This window comes from Gopherus flavomarginatus, chromosome 2 (genome assembly GCF_025201925.1).
Source record: "Gopherus flavomarginatus isolate rGopFla2 chromosome 2, rGopFla2.mat.asm, whole genome shotgun sequence".
NCBI lineage: Eukaryota > Metazoa > Chordata > Testudines > Testudinidae > Gopherus > Gopherus flavomarginatus.
The window spans coordinates 130451394-130469980 of NC_066618.1; the positions used below are offsets into that span (position 1 = coordinate 130451394).

Sequence of the window (18587 nt, forward strand, 5' to 3'; positions counted from 1 at the left end):
TGCGGCAGCTTCTATGTTTAGCTGAAGCCGCTGCGGAAACGCTCCAGCCGCCCTAAGGGCACACGGACTGCCCCCGCCACCCGCGGCGGCAATTTGGCGTGCTGCTTGGAGGCAAAACAAGGGGGACTGCTGCCCCTTGCAGATTGCCGGCCCAAGCACCAGCTTGGAATGCTGGTGCCTGGAGCCGGTCCTGACTCTAATTTAAGGTTTCACATGCCAGTAATACATTTTAATGTTTTAGAAGGTCTTTTTCTAAAAGTCTATAATATATAACTAAAATATTGTTGAAGATGAAGTAAATAAGGCTTTTTAAATGTTTAAGAAGCTTCATTTAAAATTAAATTAAAATGCAGAGCCCCCTGGACCGGTGGTCAGGACTCAGGCAGTGTGAGTGCTACTGAAAATCAGCTTGTGTGCCACCTTCAGCATGCATGCCAGAGGTTGCCTACCTCTGATTTAAGGAAATAAACACAGGTCTTGATTTGTATCTCCATCTCTTCCACTGATAATCCTTAATAAATCTATGCACTCCACAATCTTCGTTCAGTAAGAACTCATACCACCATTCCAAGGGGGACTGACATGATTTACCCCATATTCCAGGTATTGTAACTGTGGATTAGAGAGTTTGAGAGGTATGCCAAGGCTTGTATAGAAATTTTGTGGCTGAGCTAGGAAGAAAACCTTGATAACTGATATAATAGACTCATATCTTATCCTCAAGACCATATTGCTTTACATAAAAATTACCTTACATACACTTTATTTAGTTAAACCAACTGTAAAATTGGGCTAATCATGCTTACCCAAATTTGTAAAGTGCTTTGCTTTATAATATACCATGGAAAAACACTAGGAAAGCACAAAAGCTTATTAGCTGAACTAAGGCACAGAGAAATCCAGTGCCTTTACTGAGATGCACAGTGGCATAGTGGTTTAGGTGTAAGCTGTAGATTCTAATCTTGGGTCAGTCTCTTACCAGTACTTCTCTACATCAAACCTTATTACGTCTAGCGAGCTCCCTCTGTAGAGCTGTGTTCTTTAAAAATAAAGGCAACACTTTCTCTCCTCACCTTTCTGTTGTACACAAAGTCAAGAGTCACAGCCAAGAAAGTAGCTGATCCCTGTTCCAGGAAAACTGGGTCTCTTCAGTATTCAGAGGATTCTGTACCTGCAGGGACCCCTCTTGTGAGGTTTGCAAGACATTCACAAATCCCTGTGTGGGTACGTTCAGGAGATACCTCTGACTAATAGGTGAAAGTAGGAAACTCTTAGTTTCTACATTTTCCATAAAAATAACAAGATTTAATAGGATTTTTACTTTGTTATATATAACACTGGTTATACTGTGGAAATGCTAATAAAAATGAACATTAAAAACAAGTCAATACAAATAAAACATCTGAGACTAGCTGGTCCTTTGTTTCTAAAATTGACTAATAAATATAAATACATGGCGGAAGAGGGATAGTTTCACAAAGGGGATGAAGGCATTGCAACGCCTAGCCCCTAGGCAGCCAGCCATCCAGTGAAGTTCAGAGCCCTAGGGTGCTCAGGCTTCTCTGCATTATCCTGAGAGAGTTACCTGACTGATTAACAAGGGATTCCCAGAAGCCAGCAAGCTGAGTGGGGAGCCACCTAACCTAGCTGGGAGTGAAATGCTGAGGAGAGGCGTGGGGCTTCACAAAGGTTCTTTGGCACCTAGCTCTCATTGATCTGGGCTTGAGGTGCTTGACTGACAGATCAGAGAGAGGCAGTTGTAAACCCTTTCCTGGATCTAGGCTCCTAAACCTGGTCAGCCATTTCTCACAATAAAATGGGAGAGATCCATCCCATTATAGCCAATAATGTGGTTACATTATTTGCCTAGGTTGTGGGAGAGTCAAGTTCCTGCCCCAATAAATATTTAATTACAGTATTTATACAAAGTAGAACAGCTTTAACAAGAGAGACTGAGCCAATAGCTTGGCAGTTAGGGCACTCACCAGGGAGTTTGGAAAATGGGGTTCACGTCCCTGCTCCAAATCAGGTTGAATAGGAATTCAAAACTGGATCTCCCATGTTTCAGATGAGTGCCTTGGTTACTGGATGGACTAGGGATGGACACATTCTTCCTCCCGACCTTCTTGCTTCCAGCTGTCTTTTGTGTGGTTGGGTATGCTCTGAGTACAACACACATGAGATAGGTGGGAGAACGCCAGGTCTGAGAATCCTGCGGGGACTAAGGTATGAGCGAGAGCTCTGAACAGCTAGTTAGCTGTGTGGCATCATCAGGGTTCGTTGGTTTTACGCATGTCCACCAGTGGAAACGTGGGCACCTACGGTGTTAGGCAGAAGCTGAGTGATGTCTTTGTGGTACCTAAATGTTGGACTTAGGCAACTAACTGCCTCTTTAGGTGTCCTTCATGAATCTAGTCCAGAGAGGATGCATTTTTAGTGTACATTACGTTAGCAGTATTTTCTAATACTTCTTGTTAAAGTCACAGCTACTTTTGATGATGTATCTTTGTTCACAAAATCAAAGTTCTCATCACAATATTACTGTGGCATCTTAGATTTAAAGAGATAAGTAATAAAGCAGTAAATAAATGATTTATTTAATACAAACCTTAAACAAACTAGAAAACTTTTTGAAGACTATAGTTCACATAGTACCTAGTTTGACCCAGTCTTTTCAACACAGACGTTTGATATCATATGAAAATTGAAATTTGATAGAATATATAGAATTCATGGCTTCAAAATTCTGTTTCAGCTTTCGAGTTTACTTTTAACTAGCTTATGGCAATCACTGTGGCATTTCAGGTTTTTAATAGACTTATTCTGCATTATCATACTTAGTGGCCTTTTCCTTTGTCATCCTTATTAGGAACCACCTAGGTAGGAAAGTATGTTTGTTTTTTATTGTAAATTGACACTTCCTTAATATGATTGCAACAAGGAGTTGAAAGAGTACTTCTTTTAATTGGACAGTAAAATAGGTATTCTAGAAAAGTGACTGCTGCCTTTTGCATAATGAGGTCAATTTTGAAACAAGATTATTCATAAACTGATTCTTTGTAATAAGGAATTGTCATTTGTGGTAAGGATGACTGCAGAATGTCAATAATAGAATCCTAGAAAAGGTGAATTGTGTACAGGTTCTCTGTTCCTTTAAAAACTGCCTCTGTACACACTTAACTATTCCCACTCTGCTTTCCTTTGTTTACCATTTGAAAACACTCAATAGCAATATGTATAGCTTCTTCAGAAGCTGTAGATTCTTTGCTTGTTCTGCATCACTATCCAAGTAGTTCCAGCTTTAGTTTGGACAGCATGATCCTGCTGAAATGCTAAGACCAATTTTACTTTCATGAATAAAGGTGTTCTCCTTTTGGTTGCAGAGACATTATACTTCTAGTGTCCAGTTTAATTTCAACCTACATTCTTCCTCCCACAGTAGATATATCAAAGTAGATAAGTTAATTAATCTTACAGTTTCTCTTTTTGTTTTATAACTAAAATATGTGCATAGTACTTGGTTCTCACAATCCAGCCTGTCATTGGTATCTAAAGCCAGATTTAATCCATTGATCTATATATGTTAAACTGAGGCATGGGTTTTTTCTGCTATTTGCTTTTAGAGTTTATATTCACAGACATCCTTTTCACTCCACTGTCATTTATCTGCATATCTTTAGAAACCACATAAAATCATTGTAATAATATTTGGGTTCCTCATTCTACTGTTTTAACATCTTAGACTGTAGCCTCAACAAGACAACTATGCATCAGTTCATACTGTGATAGCACTCTTCTATCCAGAAGCACTGTGTGCATTTTTCTGTGAAAGTTTACTAAGATTACTAAGTAGCAGTTGAAGAATGCATCAAATTATTTCCATAATCTTGTTCTTTAGTGCAATGTCTAGGGGTCTTTTTCATACCTCACACCCCTTTTTTAATCTGGTAGAACTCCACTGACTACATTGGAATTGCTGTTGACTTATACCAGTCTAAATTAGATCATAATCAGGCCCATATAGTCTTTACTGTACAGATTTTGAAAATTTCACTGTTATCCATTTTGGAGGTGTTTGCACAGATTTTCCATTAGAGTAACATATTTTGGGATTAAACCCAAGGTATTATTTCTATATTACATTTAAAGTCACTATGATAAAAATTGCCAAATTTGCAACATCCCACAATAACCCCAACACAACAATCTTAATTCCATAGTATTGTGAATTGTCTAGATTTAGGAATTTCTACTGTCCATATCTATCAAGGTAGATGCCAGTATGCAGAGGGTCTAGTTATAACAGAAAAAGTTCCTTCTCATGGCATGACATTGTGCAAGAGTCAGAAAGCCACTAAATAAAATAAAATTTTTCAGCTACATACATGCTTATTGCAGAGTCACAAGAAAGCAGTGAAGAGACTTAGGACAGCATGGGAAATGAGAATGAAGATGCTATGGTGAAAAGGAAAAAATATATACTATATACTGTAATCTACTCTTATGGTGGGATTTAAGACAGGACAGCATCACAAAAAGAAACCTCCCAAAAGCAAACCTGTCAAAGAGCTACTGCCATTTCTGCTACTAGAAATAAATGGTATTTGAGAAGAATCTGCTCTACTACTTATATCTCTAGTTTAGTGGGCAAACAAATTTGTTTGCAGCATAGGCCTTGTCATTTTAGGTATTGTTCTTAGGGCTGCCCAAAAATCTTTATATACACTTTAGGGGAGAAGAAAAACTCTGATATGCATATTTTAAAAGTGATTTAAAAATCAAAAATGTTAGGATATACAATTTGATGTGCAGCTTAATTAAAAAGATTTTAAAATAGCTAATTTTAAAAATCCAGCTTGACTGTATCCCTTTAATATTTTCATTTTTGTTACTCTTTTGCTTTATGAAACTTTGTCCATACTCAGAATAAAGATTAATATTATGTTACACTGCTAGTCTCTGTGTACTGATCAACTGTCTGATTTTTGCTGTAGTACATTCTCTTTATCAGGCTGATTGAACCAAGGAAGATGAATATTAGTGTAGTGTATACAGATAGTTCTTCTTAACTGTCTCATGTTTCAAAATGTAGTTGTAGCCGTGGTGAGCCAAGGATATTAGAGAGACGAAATGGGTGAAGTAATATCGTGTATTGGACCAACTTCTGTTGGTGAGAGAGACACTGTACCTTGAATAGTCCGTTAGAATATGTGCTACTTAATTATGTATGCTAAACAATTTGTTCAACTTTCCATTTAGCTGTGGTGCTCAGAGTATATTTCCCAGACCTGAAGAAGAGCTCTGTGTGGCTTGAAAGCTTGTCTCTCTCACCAACAGAAGTTGGTCCAATACAAGATATTACCTCACCCATCCTATCTCCCATGTTACAAAAGAAATCCAGTGTTTTAGTCCCCAGTTTGCCTCCATCCCAAGCAAGGTAGAAGTTACCTTATTTAGTAATTCGAAATTCTTTTTCTCATAAATTTTTAATTGTGAAATGAAAGACACAAAAAGCATGGTTGGGTAAAAAAAGTAAATTCCCTATCATTTAAGGAATTCTGCCCTGTGGGAGTTGTTCTTGTTGTTTTGTCTCCCGTTTTAGACCAGTCTCCCAGATTTTGTCCTTACTAAGTTAAGAGATAAAACATACGTCAAAATGGGCACCTGGGACTAACTTCAGTGAAGTACGGGGCTGCATATACAAGAGAAGCTTGATAACAGGGAGCCTCTGAAGGAGGGTGTACTGTGCTTATTTTGTCTCTTAAAACCTGTACTCGAGCAGGACAAGATGCCTATTGTTTCTTTACTTCTGTGTCCTCTTGTAACAGAATGAATATTACTGTAGGTTAGACTTCCTGTGGAAGAACAAGTTCAAAAAAGAGCGTGAGGAGATTGAGACCATGGAGAGCCTGAATCGGGTGCTGCTGGAGAACGTGCTTCCTGCACACGTGGCTGAACACTTCTTGGCAAGGAACCTGAAGAACGAGGTCAGCCACTGCTAACTATCAGCTACTCTGTGATGAACACACAAAGACTGGGCATATAATTCAAAACAATCATTTAATAGGTCCATATTGATAGGATTGTAAATTTACAAATTATTTTATTTTCTTTATGATAATTTAAAGGTCTGTTTTACACCAGAGACTGTGGCATGGTAGCTTGCAATAGGAAGTGGGAAATTGTTTAAATGATAAAGTACTTTGTCATCCAAGAAGCAAGATATAGACTTGGAAGGAGGAAAAAGGAGAGGGAAGGAAAAAAGAGATGATTGAATGGACCTGAATTTACCATGAAATTAATTGTTTTCCTCCAGTGGCAAAATGGAGCTGTATTTGAGTGCTGCATTTGCTGCTGGTGTCAGGAATGCCTAGCTATCAAAGGAAAAGTTACAAAAATTAAGACAGAGGGAATGCATTCATTCAGAAAAGAATCTTCAAATGCCTCAGTATCCATTTTTTCTCGGCTTAAGGACTTGATGAGAAGTCAGTAGAAAGACTCCCATTGACTTCAGAGAGCTGTGACCAGCGCCTAAATGTTCCTGAAGGTGCAGTAACAAAGAATGAAAGAAAGTGTTTATAGAGTAAAGAGTAAAATTCTTGCAAAAATAACTGTATTTAACAAAGTAATAATTTCACAATAAACCAAAATAGATACTTAGCTGTGGAGTTTCGTCTTTGATGGGTTAGGTCAGAAGGAGCAGTATTTCTTCCATCATTTCAGCATGCAGTAAGACCTAATAGTAAAGTACTGCATATAAAACCTTTTCTGCTCTTTACTACCCATTAGCTGGCATCCAGTTTGAAAAAAAATTGGCAGAAGATACTGGTGAACCACTGACGTCTTTGGCTTTGTGCCAGGTTGGCACAGCTCCAGTTCTCAGCTCAGGTGTTAATGACAGCAAGCCATCAGGAATCTATTTTCTCAAATATGCTATTGCAAAGCTGCTCGACAGGGTAGCACCATCTGCTCACCTAACTATAGGCAACCAGATTTGTATTCTCACCCTCAAGCTTATTATGATTGAAATTAGCTTTAGATAAATTTGCTGATGATCAGCGACTGTGATGTGCTGAGCCCTCCGAGCTCTCATATCAAGCAAAGTAAAAATTGGTTTGGCATGCTTTAATGGCCCTCCCTTAAAAAAAAGATTAGAGTGATACTTCTGTTAGTTATTTTTTTCTTCAACTAGCTTCAAACTCGTTTCTCAAATGGACGAGATCCAGATACTAGATTAATTTTGGAAACACTTAGGAATGCTAGCATACTACTGCTTTATGTGTGCTGTGTTCTAAACATCAACTGTTTCCTCAGATTTGTTTGAATTAATGCCATTAAGGGTATGGAAAACCACTTAAAACTTTCTGATTTGTTGCATCTGTGCTTACTACTAGTTGTATTTTTAACATTGGGGAAGGGCATTGTAATTGGGAATGATGATAAAATATATAAAGAAAGTCAGAATAGAGTTAAAATAAATTCTTTTGAGATGGCCTCATTTCAGTGGTGGGGGTCAGAAGGATGTATGTTAGAGTTGGATAAATAAAGGAGAATTTCTTAAAGAACATTTTAAATGTCAGAAATTTAAATTTGTTGTGTTCATAACCCATTGCACTTGTTTGTTCCAAATATTTCATTTAAGACTATGTTTGTGGAAAACAGTTTGATCCTGTTTCTAAAATTCATTTAATGATTAAACCAAATTTGTGTCAAAAGTAGTAATGTAGGATCTATCCTAGAATTTAATTTGTGAGATTTATGTGAAAGACAAACAAGACAAATATGGTAGGGAAGAAGAAAATATTGGGGACAGAAAGGAGGAAAAAAGGAGGTGGATGGAGAGTGACTGGGATCAGATAGTGGGAATCTATCTTTAAGAGACCCAGTAGTGGTCCACACCAGGAATGGCTAATGCAGTGGTCTCAGAGCAAACTGTAATAAATGTCTGTGTGTTGGAACCTCCAGGATTTTGTGTCTGTATCAGATACCAAACTTGAGAGATAAGGAAGGTAGCAAAGGATGAATGCGAAGGATAGGAGACAGGGTTGGGATTAGAAAGATTCACTTTTCACTAGTGTTTCCCATTTAACATATAGGCTCAAGATCTCTGTGACTCTCAATTTCTGTGAGAGGCAAAGCACCCAGGTAATGTGGGCACTTTACTACTATGAGCTCACCTGCAAGCTCACTACAGAGTCCATTAATTGCCATAGTAATCTGTTCTTCCTCAACAGCCAATGCCTGTACAGTGGTTAGACAGCACAGCAGTCTGCCCCATTAGGAGGGACGGAAAGGAAGAAAGGAGGTGCCATGGCCCTATCAGGCCACGTCCAGACTACCCGCCGTATCGGCGGGTTAAAATCGATTGCTCGGGGATCGATATATTGCGTCTAATCTAGACACGATATATCGATCCCCGAGCACGCTTATATCGATTCCGGAACTCCATCAACCCCAACGGAGTTCTGGAATCGACATGGAGAGCCGCGAACATCGATTCCGCACGGTGTGGACGGGTGAATAATCCGATCTTAGATATTCGACTTCAGCTACGTTATTCACGTAGCTGAAGTTGCGTATCTAAGATCGATTTCCCCCCCCCAGTGTGGACCAGCCCTCAGAGTGCAAAGCAGGACCTGATTGTTCCTCCATCCTTCACAAGATCTCTAGGACCAATCAAATCAGCAACTGGGCTGTGGATGGGGGAAGAGCAGGAGGGCCTGGCAGAAGAGATTGAGATTCAATAGGAGGGGGAAGGGAACTTGCCGCAAGGGGCATAATGTTTAATTTTGGCAGGCAATGCAAGCCATTCATTCTCAGACTGTTTCCTTTCCCATCTCGCATCAGTACCTCTTTGCCCTCTGGAAGATGCTGCCTTCCAAGTCACGGGAACTTCCTTCTTTCAGAGGTGATCTCATTTTCTTTGTTCCTTGCAGATGTTGGCAACTGGGCAAAATCCTTTGCCAGAACTTTCTCCTCAGAATCGGAAGTGCAAGCTTGTTTCACTGTTTTTATTTTAAATTCAACAATATGTATTCTTTAAATCATGGTTTATTTTAATATTTGTTAAAATTACTTGGAACTAAAACTGCCCTTTCCTTTGAGTTAGTTACAGCTATTCAGGGTGTTTGGGTGACAGAAAGGGAAAGCATTGATGTCCATTGCATTAGATTTTCAAGTATACAGAAGCTTAGGCTTAATGTTTTGGAGAGTTTTGCTTTACAGATAAATGCTTTTCCCAAGTTAAGGAAATCTGATTGCTGAAGCCCTTATTACATCAACAAGCCAAATAACTTCATTATATTGGCAGTCCTGTTTGAAATCCTCTCATCACCTTTGTGAGGGCCATGCTGACAGCTTGGCTTTGTGTAAACCTGACCCATTGGTGTCTTAGCCCTGGTCTCCACTACAAACTTATGTTAGTATAACTATGTCATTCGGGGGCATGGAAAATCCACACACCCTGTGCAATGCAGTTATAGTGACCCAACTGCCAGTGTACACAGCACTATGTCGATGGGCAGGCTTCTCCCCTCGACGCACCTATGGCCTCTTGGGAAGGTGGATTAACTACACCAAGGGGAGAAGCCCTTCCATCAGCACAGGCAGCATCTTTACTTAGCACTACAGCTGTACGAACAGTGGTGCTGCTGCAGTGCTGTAAATGTACACAAGCCCTTAGACATTAACACCAGGATCTACAGCATTAGCCTGTGTGTCAGAGAGGTGCACACTGTAGCTGAGCTCCACCTGCCCCTTCAACATATGCCGTGCAGTAAATGTTCACATCTCCAGTTTGTCCGTTTTTCAGGGTGGGGAGAAAGGGAAGGAGGGGTAACCCTGTTTTGCCACTGGCAAGGTTATATTTATATCTACACGTGGTACAGTCCCACTTGCAACCCTTTCTCTTAAGTTATTTGACCTCTTCTTGGTGTACAACCAACAGTACTAGGGTGTAATGCACATTGATGCTTCCTGAGTCACAGCAGCACGTCTGTACCCCCACTATGCACATTCTCACAACAGTGCCTTACTCTCTCTCTTATCATTTTGCATTGCACAATTACCACTACTGCTTCTGGGCAATGAACCTTTTCCACAGGGAAGACCAAAGACGCTCCTTCATAACAGCAAGGGTCATGAGGGCTCTGTGTGTGATGTCTATATGGCAGATAACCTTGGGAGTCCATAAGTGGACCAACAGTCCGTCTAGTTCAGTATCCTGTCTGTGACAGTGGCCAGTACCAGATGCTTCAAAGGCAGATACAGGAAACACTGCCGTGGGCAGTTAGAGAATAATTTGTGCTTAGGGAAAGTCTCTTCCTGACTACTATCAGTTATTGGTTCGCTCTTGCCCTTAAACATGAGGTTTTATTTCCCTTCTAAAATATTTTTATCCTACCTAATATAACTATGGATGTTGTTATCCAAATAACTTTAACAAAAGGCTAATCCTTTTTTGAATCCTGCTAAGCACTTAACTTTAACATTATCTTATGGCAGCAAGCTCTTCACATTTATTGTTCCTTGGGTAAGAAAGTATTCCATTTAATCAGCTGCAGTTTAAATTTGTTGCATTTCAGTTTCATTGGCTGTCCCTTTGTTCCCATATTATGAGAGAATAGGTGCACCTGGTTTATCTTTTCTATATCACTATCTGTCTCTGTGACACCTTTTCAGCAGTGTACACCCAATAGCCCTTTTCTGATCAGAGTCTAGTAGAGTGTAAACTTACTAATACATCTGTATTCTTGTTACTCTAATTTAATTTATGTTTTTTTGTAGATTCTGCTGAGTAGTTCCCACCATTCAGCAATTTTCTTCCATTAGATTCCATGTAATCTCTTGGGTGCGGTGTTGCATGTCCTCCACCACACCTCTCTGACCTAGTCTGTCTTTCTTGAATAGTTTATAACCAGGTGCCACATTATCCTGTTGATTTTTGCCGATTGACCATTTTTCATACCCACAGAATGCAAGATCAACTGAGTTAAGACACATTTAATACTTACACTGTGTTATTTACTGAACTAGGCTTATCTAGTGACTTCAGTGTAATTTAAGGCACTGTAGAATTTAGCCCAGTATATCTATTGAATAAATTAGTTGTTTCAACTTAAAACAGTATGTAGAATCTAGTACAATAGAACTTTGCTAATGAATACTAATTAATGACCAGGAGAACCTTTGTGAATTACTAAATTTAGCAAATGATTAGGTAGGTGCGCAAACACCAATTTTTAAGATGGATAAATGATCACAGAATGTAGTTTGTTTGTTTTGACATGCATATTTTATGCTAATATTTACAGTATACTTGTAGTACAATTATTTTTAAGAAGCTTCAGTAATTAAAACCTACTATAAAAGTTTGCTGAGTGAAGGAAAGCAGTTCTTTTGTGTGCGTTAGCTAGAATCTGCTGTAAATACTTTCTCCACCCTTTTTATAAAGATTGTTGAATAGTTTCTCCACCATCTGCACCCACTGAACACAGTTTGAGCAGCCTTTCACGCCTTTGAAATCCCAGCACTGTTTGGGTGGCTCAGACATCACTTACAAAAACAAAATCCAGTGAGGATGAAAATGATTTGAGAAAGTGAAATGAAAATTGAGCTGACCACAGAAATATGTGCTGTCTGACCCCACTAAGCCATAGGGTGCAATCAGCACATAAAGATGTCTAAACCAGGGGTTCTCAAACTTCATTGCACTGCACTTCTGACAACAAAAATTACTTCATGATCTCAAGAGGGGGGACTGAAGCCTGAGCTCGCCCAAGCCCCACTGCTCTGGGCAGGGGGGCCAAAGCTGAAGCTCAAGGGCTTCAGCCCCGGGCAGGGGGCCTGCAACCTGAGTATTGTTGCCCAGGGCTGAAGCCCTCAGGCTTTGGCTTTGACCCTGGGCAATGGGACTTGGGGTTCAGCCCCGGGCCCCAGCAAATCTAAACTAGCCCCCAATGACCCCATTCAAAGAGGGTTGGGACCCACTTTGGGGTCCCAAACCACAGTTTGAGAACCACTGATCTAAACTAACCTTTGGCTAAAAGCCCCTTTAACTCTTCTAGGTACATGCAGGGATGTTCACTACATCTTTCTGGAAAATGAAAGACATTACACTTGGCTTTAACACTGAGCCAACCCATAGGGTCCAGGAGAAGTCACTTTGGGCCCAATCCGATAAAGTCCTTAGCGCCCTCAAATCCTGTTGACTTCAGAGGGAGAGTTAGGTTGATCAGCACCTTGGAGAATCAGGCCCTTTTTCCTGCTCTTCCAGCTATGTTTTAGAATTGTAATTTTGAAAGGTAAACTTGTAAAATATACCTAAGCTGAAACAGTGTGACGTAAAGGTGACTGTGGGATGGGTCCCTGTAACAGATGAGCCTGCCAGCATGTCTGATATCCCAGAAAAATACATTTGTTGCTGTCTATATTGAGTAAGATACTGGTCACAAGACTTTGTGGGACTTGATAATTTTCTATAAAGGTTGCTTGAGAGCTACCTGTGTAGTGCCTGTTCCCCACAGACTGTTTTGTGGCACACTTAGCACACATTTTCTTGACTAAGTTTTCATTTGACCTTGTCAAGTCACTGTTAACTTATACTGGTTTTCCGTAACTGAGTGAAAGTAAAACTTCAAACATAGTCAGGCCATGTTGATGGTCCTAGCTACAGGGGACATCAAAGAACAATGAATTACTGAACACCATTTCCAACCCTACCACCTTGCACAGCAGTACTTCACATGCTTACCTTTTTATCTTCAAAGCTACAAGGGAAGCATATGAAGCTTCCGATATAGCTCCCTGAATGCTGTAGTAATTTAACTCGTAGAACATGGACAGAAAATGCAGAAATACTCAGAGCCATCTAATCTCTCAGACTGAAGACTTGCAATACTCCCTGCTCTTATTCTCTTGCCCCTCAGAAAATGGGACACATCTGTCATAACATTTTTTCCCAGGTCTGGACTTTAGCGTCCAAAATATGGGTGTTAGCATGAAAACCTCCAAGCTTAGTTATCAGCTTGGACCTGGTAAAGCTGCCACCAGCTAGGAATTATACAGTGCCTAGCTCACTGTGGTCTCCCCAAAACCTTCCCTGGGGGACCCCCAGACTCAGATGCCTTGAGTCCTACAACAAAGGGAAATAACCCCCACCCCTTGTTTCCTGGTTACTTCTTCCCAGGCTCCCCTCCCTGGATGACCCTAGGAGATTCCCTGCTTCCAGTCCTGGAAACACAAGCACCGATAGAGCTAATCTCTCTCCCCCCCCTCACCCAGAGGGTATGCAAAGTCAGGCTTAGTAAATCTAACACAAAGAGATTTTCCCCCTGACTTCTTCCTCCCACCAATTCCCTGGTGAGCTGCAGACTCAATTCCCTGGAGTCCCCACTAAAGAAAAACTCCAACAGGTCTTAAAAAGAAAGCTTTTTGAAAAGAAAGAAAAGTACATTAAAAATAGTCTCTGTATAAGGTGATAATCTACAGGGTCAATTGCTTAAGAAAAAAAAAGTGAATAAACGCCTTATTCCAAAAGAATACAATTTAACACATTCCAGCAACTACACACATGCAAATACAAAAAAATATATAAACTTATTGTCTTACTATCCTTGTACTTACAACTTGGAAACAGAAGATTAGAAAGCCAGGAGATAGAAAAATCACTCTCAGAGCCGAGAGGGTCAGACCCAAGATAAAGAACAAAGAACTCACACCCAAAACTTCCCTCCACCCAGATTTGAAAAAGTCTTGTTTCCTGATTGGTCCTCTGGTCAGGTGTTTCAGGTTCCCTGTGTTAACCCTTTACAGGTAAAAGAACATTAACTCTTAACTATCTGTTTATGACAACATCCATATCGAGATGGAAATGAAATCAGTGGGAGTACTCATGTAAATAAGATGAATAGGATTTGGCCATATAATACCATTATAATCTTCCTTAAGATACATATACTGCACAGGCTCTTCTTAGTAGCTGATTTTGGTACATCTTAAAGTTTTGTATTGGCCTCCATGTGTATGAAGTTGCTAGCATCAGAAGTATTTATTTTTGTTTCCTATAAGTGACAAATTTATTCTCCATATGAAGGGATGGATTTGTGGTTAAGGCAGTGAACAGGGACTGGGGAGATCTGGGTTCAATTCTTGGCTGTGCCACAGACTTCCTCTGTGACCTTTGGCAAATCACTTCAGCTGTGCTCCACGGCCCATTGAAGTCAATGGAAAGACTTCCATTGACCTCAATCAGTTTCAGTTCCACTCACTAATCTCTTTGTCTCAGTTCCTTCTCTGTAAAAAGGGGATAATGCTTACTTTCTCCCATCCTTTCTCTTGTCTATTTTAGATTGTAAACTATTTGGGGCATAGATTGTGTCTCTTACTATGCATTGGTACACTGCCTAGAACAATGGAGGCATGATCTTGGCCTAGTCCTCCAGGAGCTACTACAATACATATAGTTAATAATAGAATAGAGATTGTTTTGTAAATTATAGGTCCAGCCCTGTACTCAGTCCCATTCAAGTCAGAGGCAGTTCTATGCATCAAAGGCTTGCAGAAATAAACCCTATTTCATTAGCATCATAAGATAAGTTATTTTCCAGGTTTTATATTAATGGAAAAAGTCAAGCAGCTTTAAAACATTTTGAATGTTTCTAATTTTGTACATTGAAGGTTTCTTTAACAAGTATGTTTAATTTGTTTTTTAATTACCCACTGTAAATTAAACAAACTCTAGCTATTAAGAATAAGAAACATCAGATTATAAGAAGTTAATTCTGTGTACCAGAATGTTGGAATCTGGGAGGACTTCCACACCATACTGTTTGCAGTTGATGAATCTTTTGTATTTAGAGCTTTGTTCTTTTCTTTTGGGCAGGATCTATATCACCAGTCATATGACTGTGTCTGTGTCATGTTTGCTTCTATTCCGGATTTCAAAGAATTTTACACAGAGTCTGATGTAAATAAAGAAGGCTTGGAATGTCTCAGACTGCTAAATGAGATCATTGCTGACTTTGATGATGTAAGTACTAGTAACAACAATTATTATACAATTAAACCTTGAGAACCCCATTTTGTAAAACAGTGACTGAGAATGTTTGAGAGGACAGGTTGGCAGGAAATTTTTAAGTGTCCATTTCACATGGATATTTTGATAGAGATTTGGGACTAAGAAAAAATTTGTATATGTCATGTAGCAGATCATACTCTGACATATGTACCCTACTGCCATTGATCCACTTCAGGGAGAGCCTTGCACATGTGTCTAAGGGAGAAGTTTGGCTCTTTATTTATTCAACACACCACACTCATATCAGAAATTTACCACAGTTTTCGAACTGCAGTGCCTAAAATTTGATGCTTAAATTTGTTTCCTTTGAAATTAATAATATTTCCTTACATCTGATCTGTATTGGTCTAAGTTTTTCTGCCTTACTGATGACATGATTTTTGAGTGACTAATAAGAATGTGAAGGCTTTAAAATCCACCATTCTCAACTAAAGGCAGGTGCAGACTGGGGAATTGATGGCAGAATTTGAAGATAGTTGCAGCTGTGCAACACACTGAAGACAGCATTTGACCTGTACACACTCAGAGAGAAATTGAAATGCATGAGACAATAAACAGAGAACCCAGGTCCCATATTTCTTTTACAAAGTCACATATCAGAATGCAGAAAAAGGCTTACCTATTGGTTCATGTGACACAAGTAGGAACCTTTTTATGCCCTCAGATGTATGCAGATCCCATTGACTTCAAGGAATGCTGCACATGTAAAAGGGAAGAATTTGGCCCATACTTAACAGCAACTATTATATTCTAGACTACATACACTGAACATACTTTCTATTGATCATACAATACTGAAAAGATGTTCAGTGTAAGCATAAAATGGACCATTGCACTTTAAGGTCATTCTAAGTAAAAACAAAACTCCTTGTGGAATTACATCCATCAAACTGTACTCAACGTATTTCTTCTAATAAGAGGTAAAAGACAGCACTGAGAATTAAGTATCAGAATACTTTTAAGGTATTTAGCTAACAGACATTGAGAATCTGGGTAATTGAATAACTTATTTCTTCACAGTTGTTGTCTAAACCAAAATTTAGTGGAGTTGAAAAGATCAAGACCATTGGAAGCACTTACATGGCAGCTACAGGACTGAGTGCTACGCCCAGCCAAGAACACAGTCAGGTACAGCAAAGACATAAACAGCTTGCTAGGTAAAAGGCGTGTTCACATGAAGTTCAAAGTATATTCATATGTATTGCAGGTCTGACATAGATTTTATCATATTGGACAAGTTTTTGTATATTTTTATTCACTAAATTCTCCAATTTCCTGTGAACTATACTCTTTACAGTGTAACATGAAAGGATGTCTTTGCATTTTCTCAGTCTAAATATGTCATTTTAGTTCCAAAACCACTATTCCCTATTATAGTGCAACGGTTCTCGGAAGCACTTCACTAGAATAGATTTAGAGCAGGGATCGGCAACCTTTCAGAAGTGGTGTGCCAAGTCTTCATTTATTCACTTTAATTTAAGGTTTCACGTGCCGGTAATACATTTTAATGTTTTTTAGAAGGTCTCTTTCTATAAATCTATATATTATATAACTAAACTAGTGTTGTATTGTAAAATAAACAAGGTTTTCAAAATGTTTAAGAAGCTTCATTTAAAATTAAATTAAAATGTTGATCTTACGCCGCTCAGCCCACTGCTGGTCTGGGGTTCTGTTCACCTAGGCTGGCAGTGGGCTGAGCAGGGCCTGCACCCAGAATCCCAGACCGGCAGCGGTCTGTGCAAGGCTGATGGCCAGAACTGCAGACCAGCAGTGGGCTAAGTGGCTCAGCACACTGCCACTCAGGGGTTCCATCCACTGGCTCCTGCCAGCCGGGATCCCAGTTGCCGGACCTGCTCAGCCCACTGCCGGTCTGGGGTACCAGCCCTGCCCACATACAGTGGGTACCTACCTTCTCCCTGGTTCTGGCCCATTCTCTTCCTCTCTCTGCACTGAGCTGAAGGTGGGAGTACACTGAGCACAGGGCTGGGGGTGCAGGGTCTGGCCAGGAGCTAGAATGAGGGAGAGGACTCAGGGTTGGGGCAGGAGGTTTGAGTGTGGGGCATTTACCTGGGCAGCTTCCATTTGGTGCGAGGGGTGGGGGTGGGGATGTGAGGGGTGCAAGAGTCAGGATGTGCATTGGGGGGGACCCCAATTTAGAGAGTTCTATGAAGGACTTCAAAAATTAGTGTTTCATTACCTGTGTTCCAAGGGAAACAACAAACAATCAGCTGAATACTTTGGGTTTGTCTACATGACCTTGCTGTTTGGACTACAGGGTGTAAACTGGAGCATCCACCAGCATGCTGCATTGTAAATCTTCCCAGTAGGCCCTCTGAGCATGAATTAAAAAGGTTCCTAAGTTCACATTAAACTGGTCCTGTTTGTTATTGTAAAATAAGATATCTACACAAACCACTAGACTTAATCCTGCATTGCAATGGGATGGACAAGATGAGCTTGACAGGTCTTTCCTAGTTCTAATTTCAGTGATTTCATGAACAGTCACACAAACCAGTCATATTGCCTGGTCATCTGGTGGTGACAGTTTAAATTGGGACTGAAATGCAGTGTGACAGGGCAGAGCATATCTCTATAGCCTGCCATATTCCCCCCTCTGCAGTTCAGGTCATCTGAAGTGCTTTTATTAAAACACCCTTGATTTGGACTTTTATGGGTTGAGAGAGGAATATCCTCAGTGGGAGGTACTTGGCTGTAAATTTTGCTTCCCCCTGGATCTGCAGCACGCCAGCCTGTTGGACTCCAGTGCATGTTGTAAGAATAATTTTTGAGAAGGGGTTTGGTTTTGCAGTGGGGCAAGAGTCTTTTACTGTGCAGTAAGTCTTTTCTCTCAGCGCCCAGAAAGTGTGCGACGTGAGCACTTATATAAACAGAAAAAGGAATAAATATATCATTACAACATCCATCAACACACAGTTATGTATGTTATTACTGGGATTCTAAGCTCCTTGAGGCAGGGCTTGTCTCTAAGTTCTGTTTGTGCAGGTCTTAGCACAATGGGCCCCAATCAGGCCCTTCAGCACCACCACAATACAAAAACCATTAGTAATAATATTTATTTTTTTCCAGCATATTGCCAAATGCAAAAGTGATTGAATTTGGGCTGCATTGTGAACATGGAGATGTTGCTACCAGAAGTTTTAGAGACTTTACATAATTTTCAAATATGGCAGGTTAGGCATAGTGTTATTTGCACACACAGTTATTTATTAAGAGTTTTAAATATCAACATATTAAAAGTAAGGAATCTCCAAATTAAAAATCCTTCATTATCTAGCTTCTCCAAAATGATGCTCATGCATTGTAATTGGACTGGGTATCATAGCAGCCACAGTGAAAGAAGAAAGATAATTTGTATGCATAAAATAATGTAAACTAGACATCAAACTTTCACCATGTTTCAAGAATATATGGTCTGCCGTTAGTTGTAAATCATCCAGCCACACAGAAATTCCAGCCAGTTTCAGCATAGACACTAATGCAATAAATTAAT

At 39.8% G+C, this 18587-nt stretch overlaps 1 protein-coding gene across 2 annotated transcripts in view; it reads left to right on the forward strand.

The window, feature by feature from the left end:
• The window catches only part of ADCY2 (adenylate cyclase 2), a 444758-nt gene that overhangs the window by 418582 nt on the left and 7589 nt on the right, over positions 1–18587 (forward strand). For both annotated transcript variants that reach the window (XM_050938140.1, XM_050938141.1), the window contains 3 exons: positions 5829–5987; positions 14882–15028; positions 16097–16204. In XM_050938140.1, the coding sequence (XP_050794097.1) occupies positions 5829–5987; positions 14882–15028; positions 16097–16204 (414 nt within the window). The remainder of the gene's footprint in view (positions 1–5828; positions 5988–14881; positions 15029–16096; positions 16205–18587) is intronic.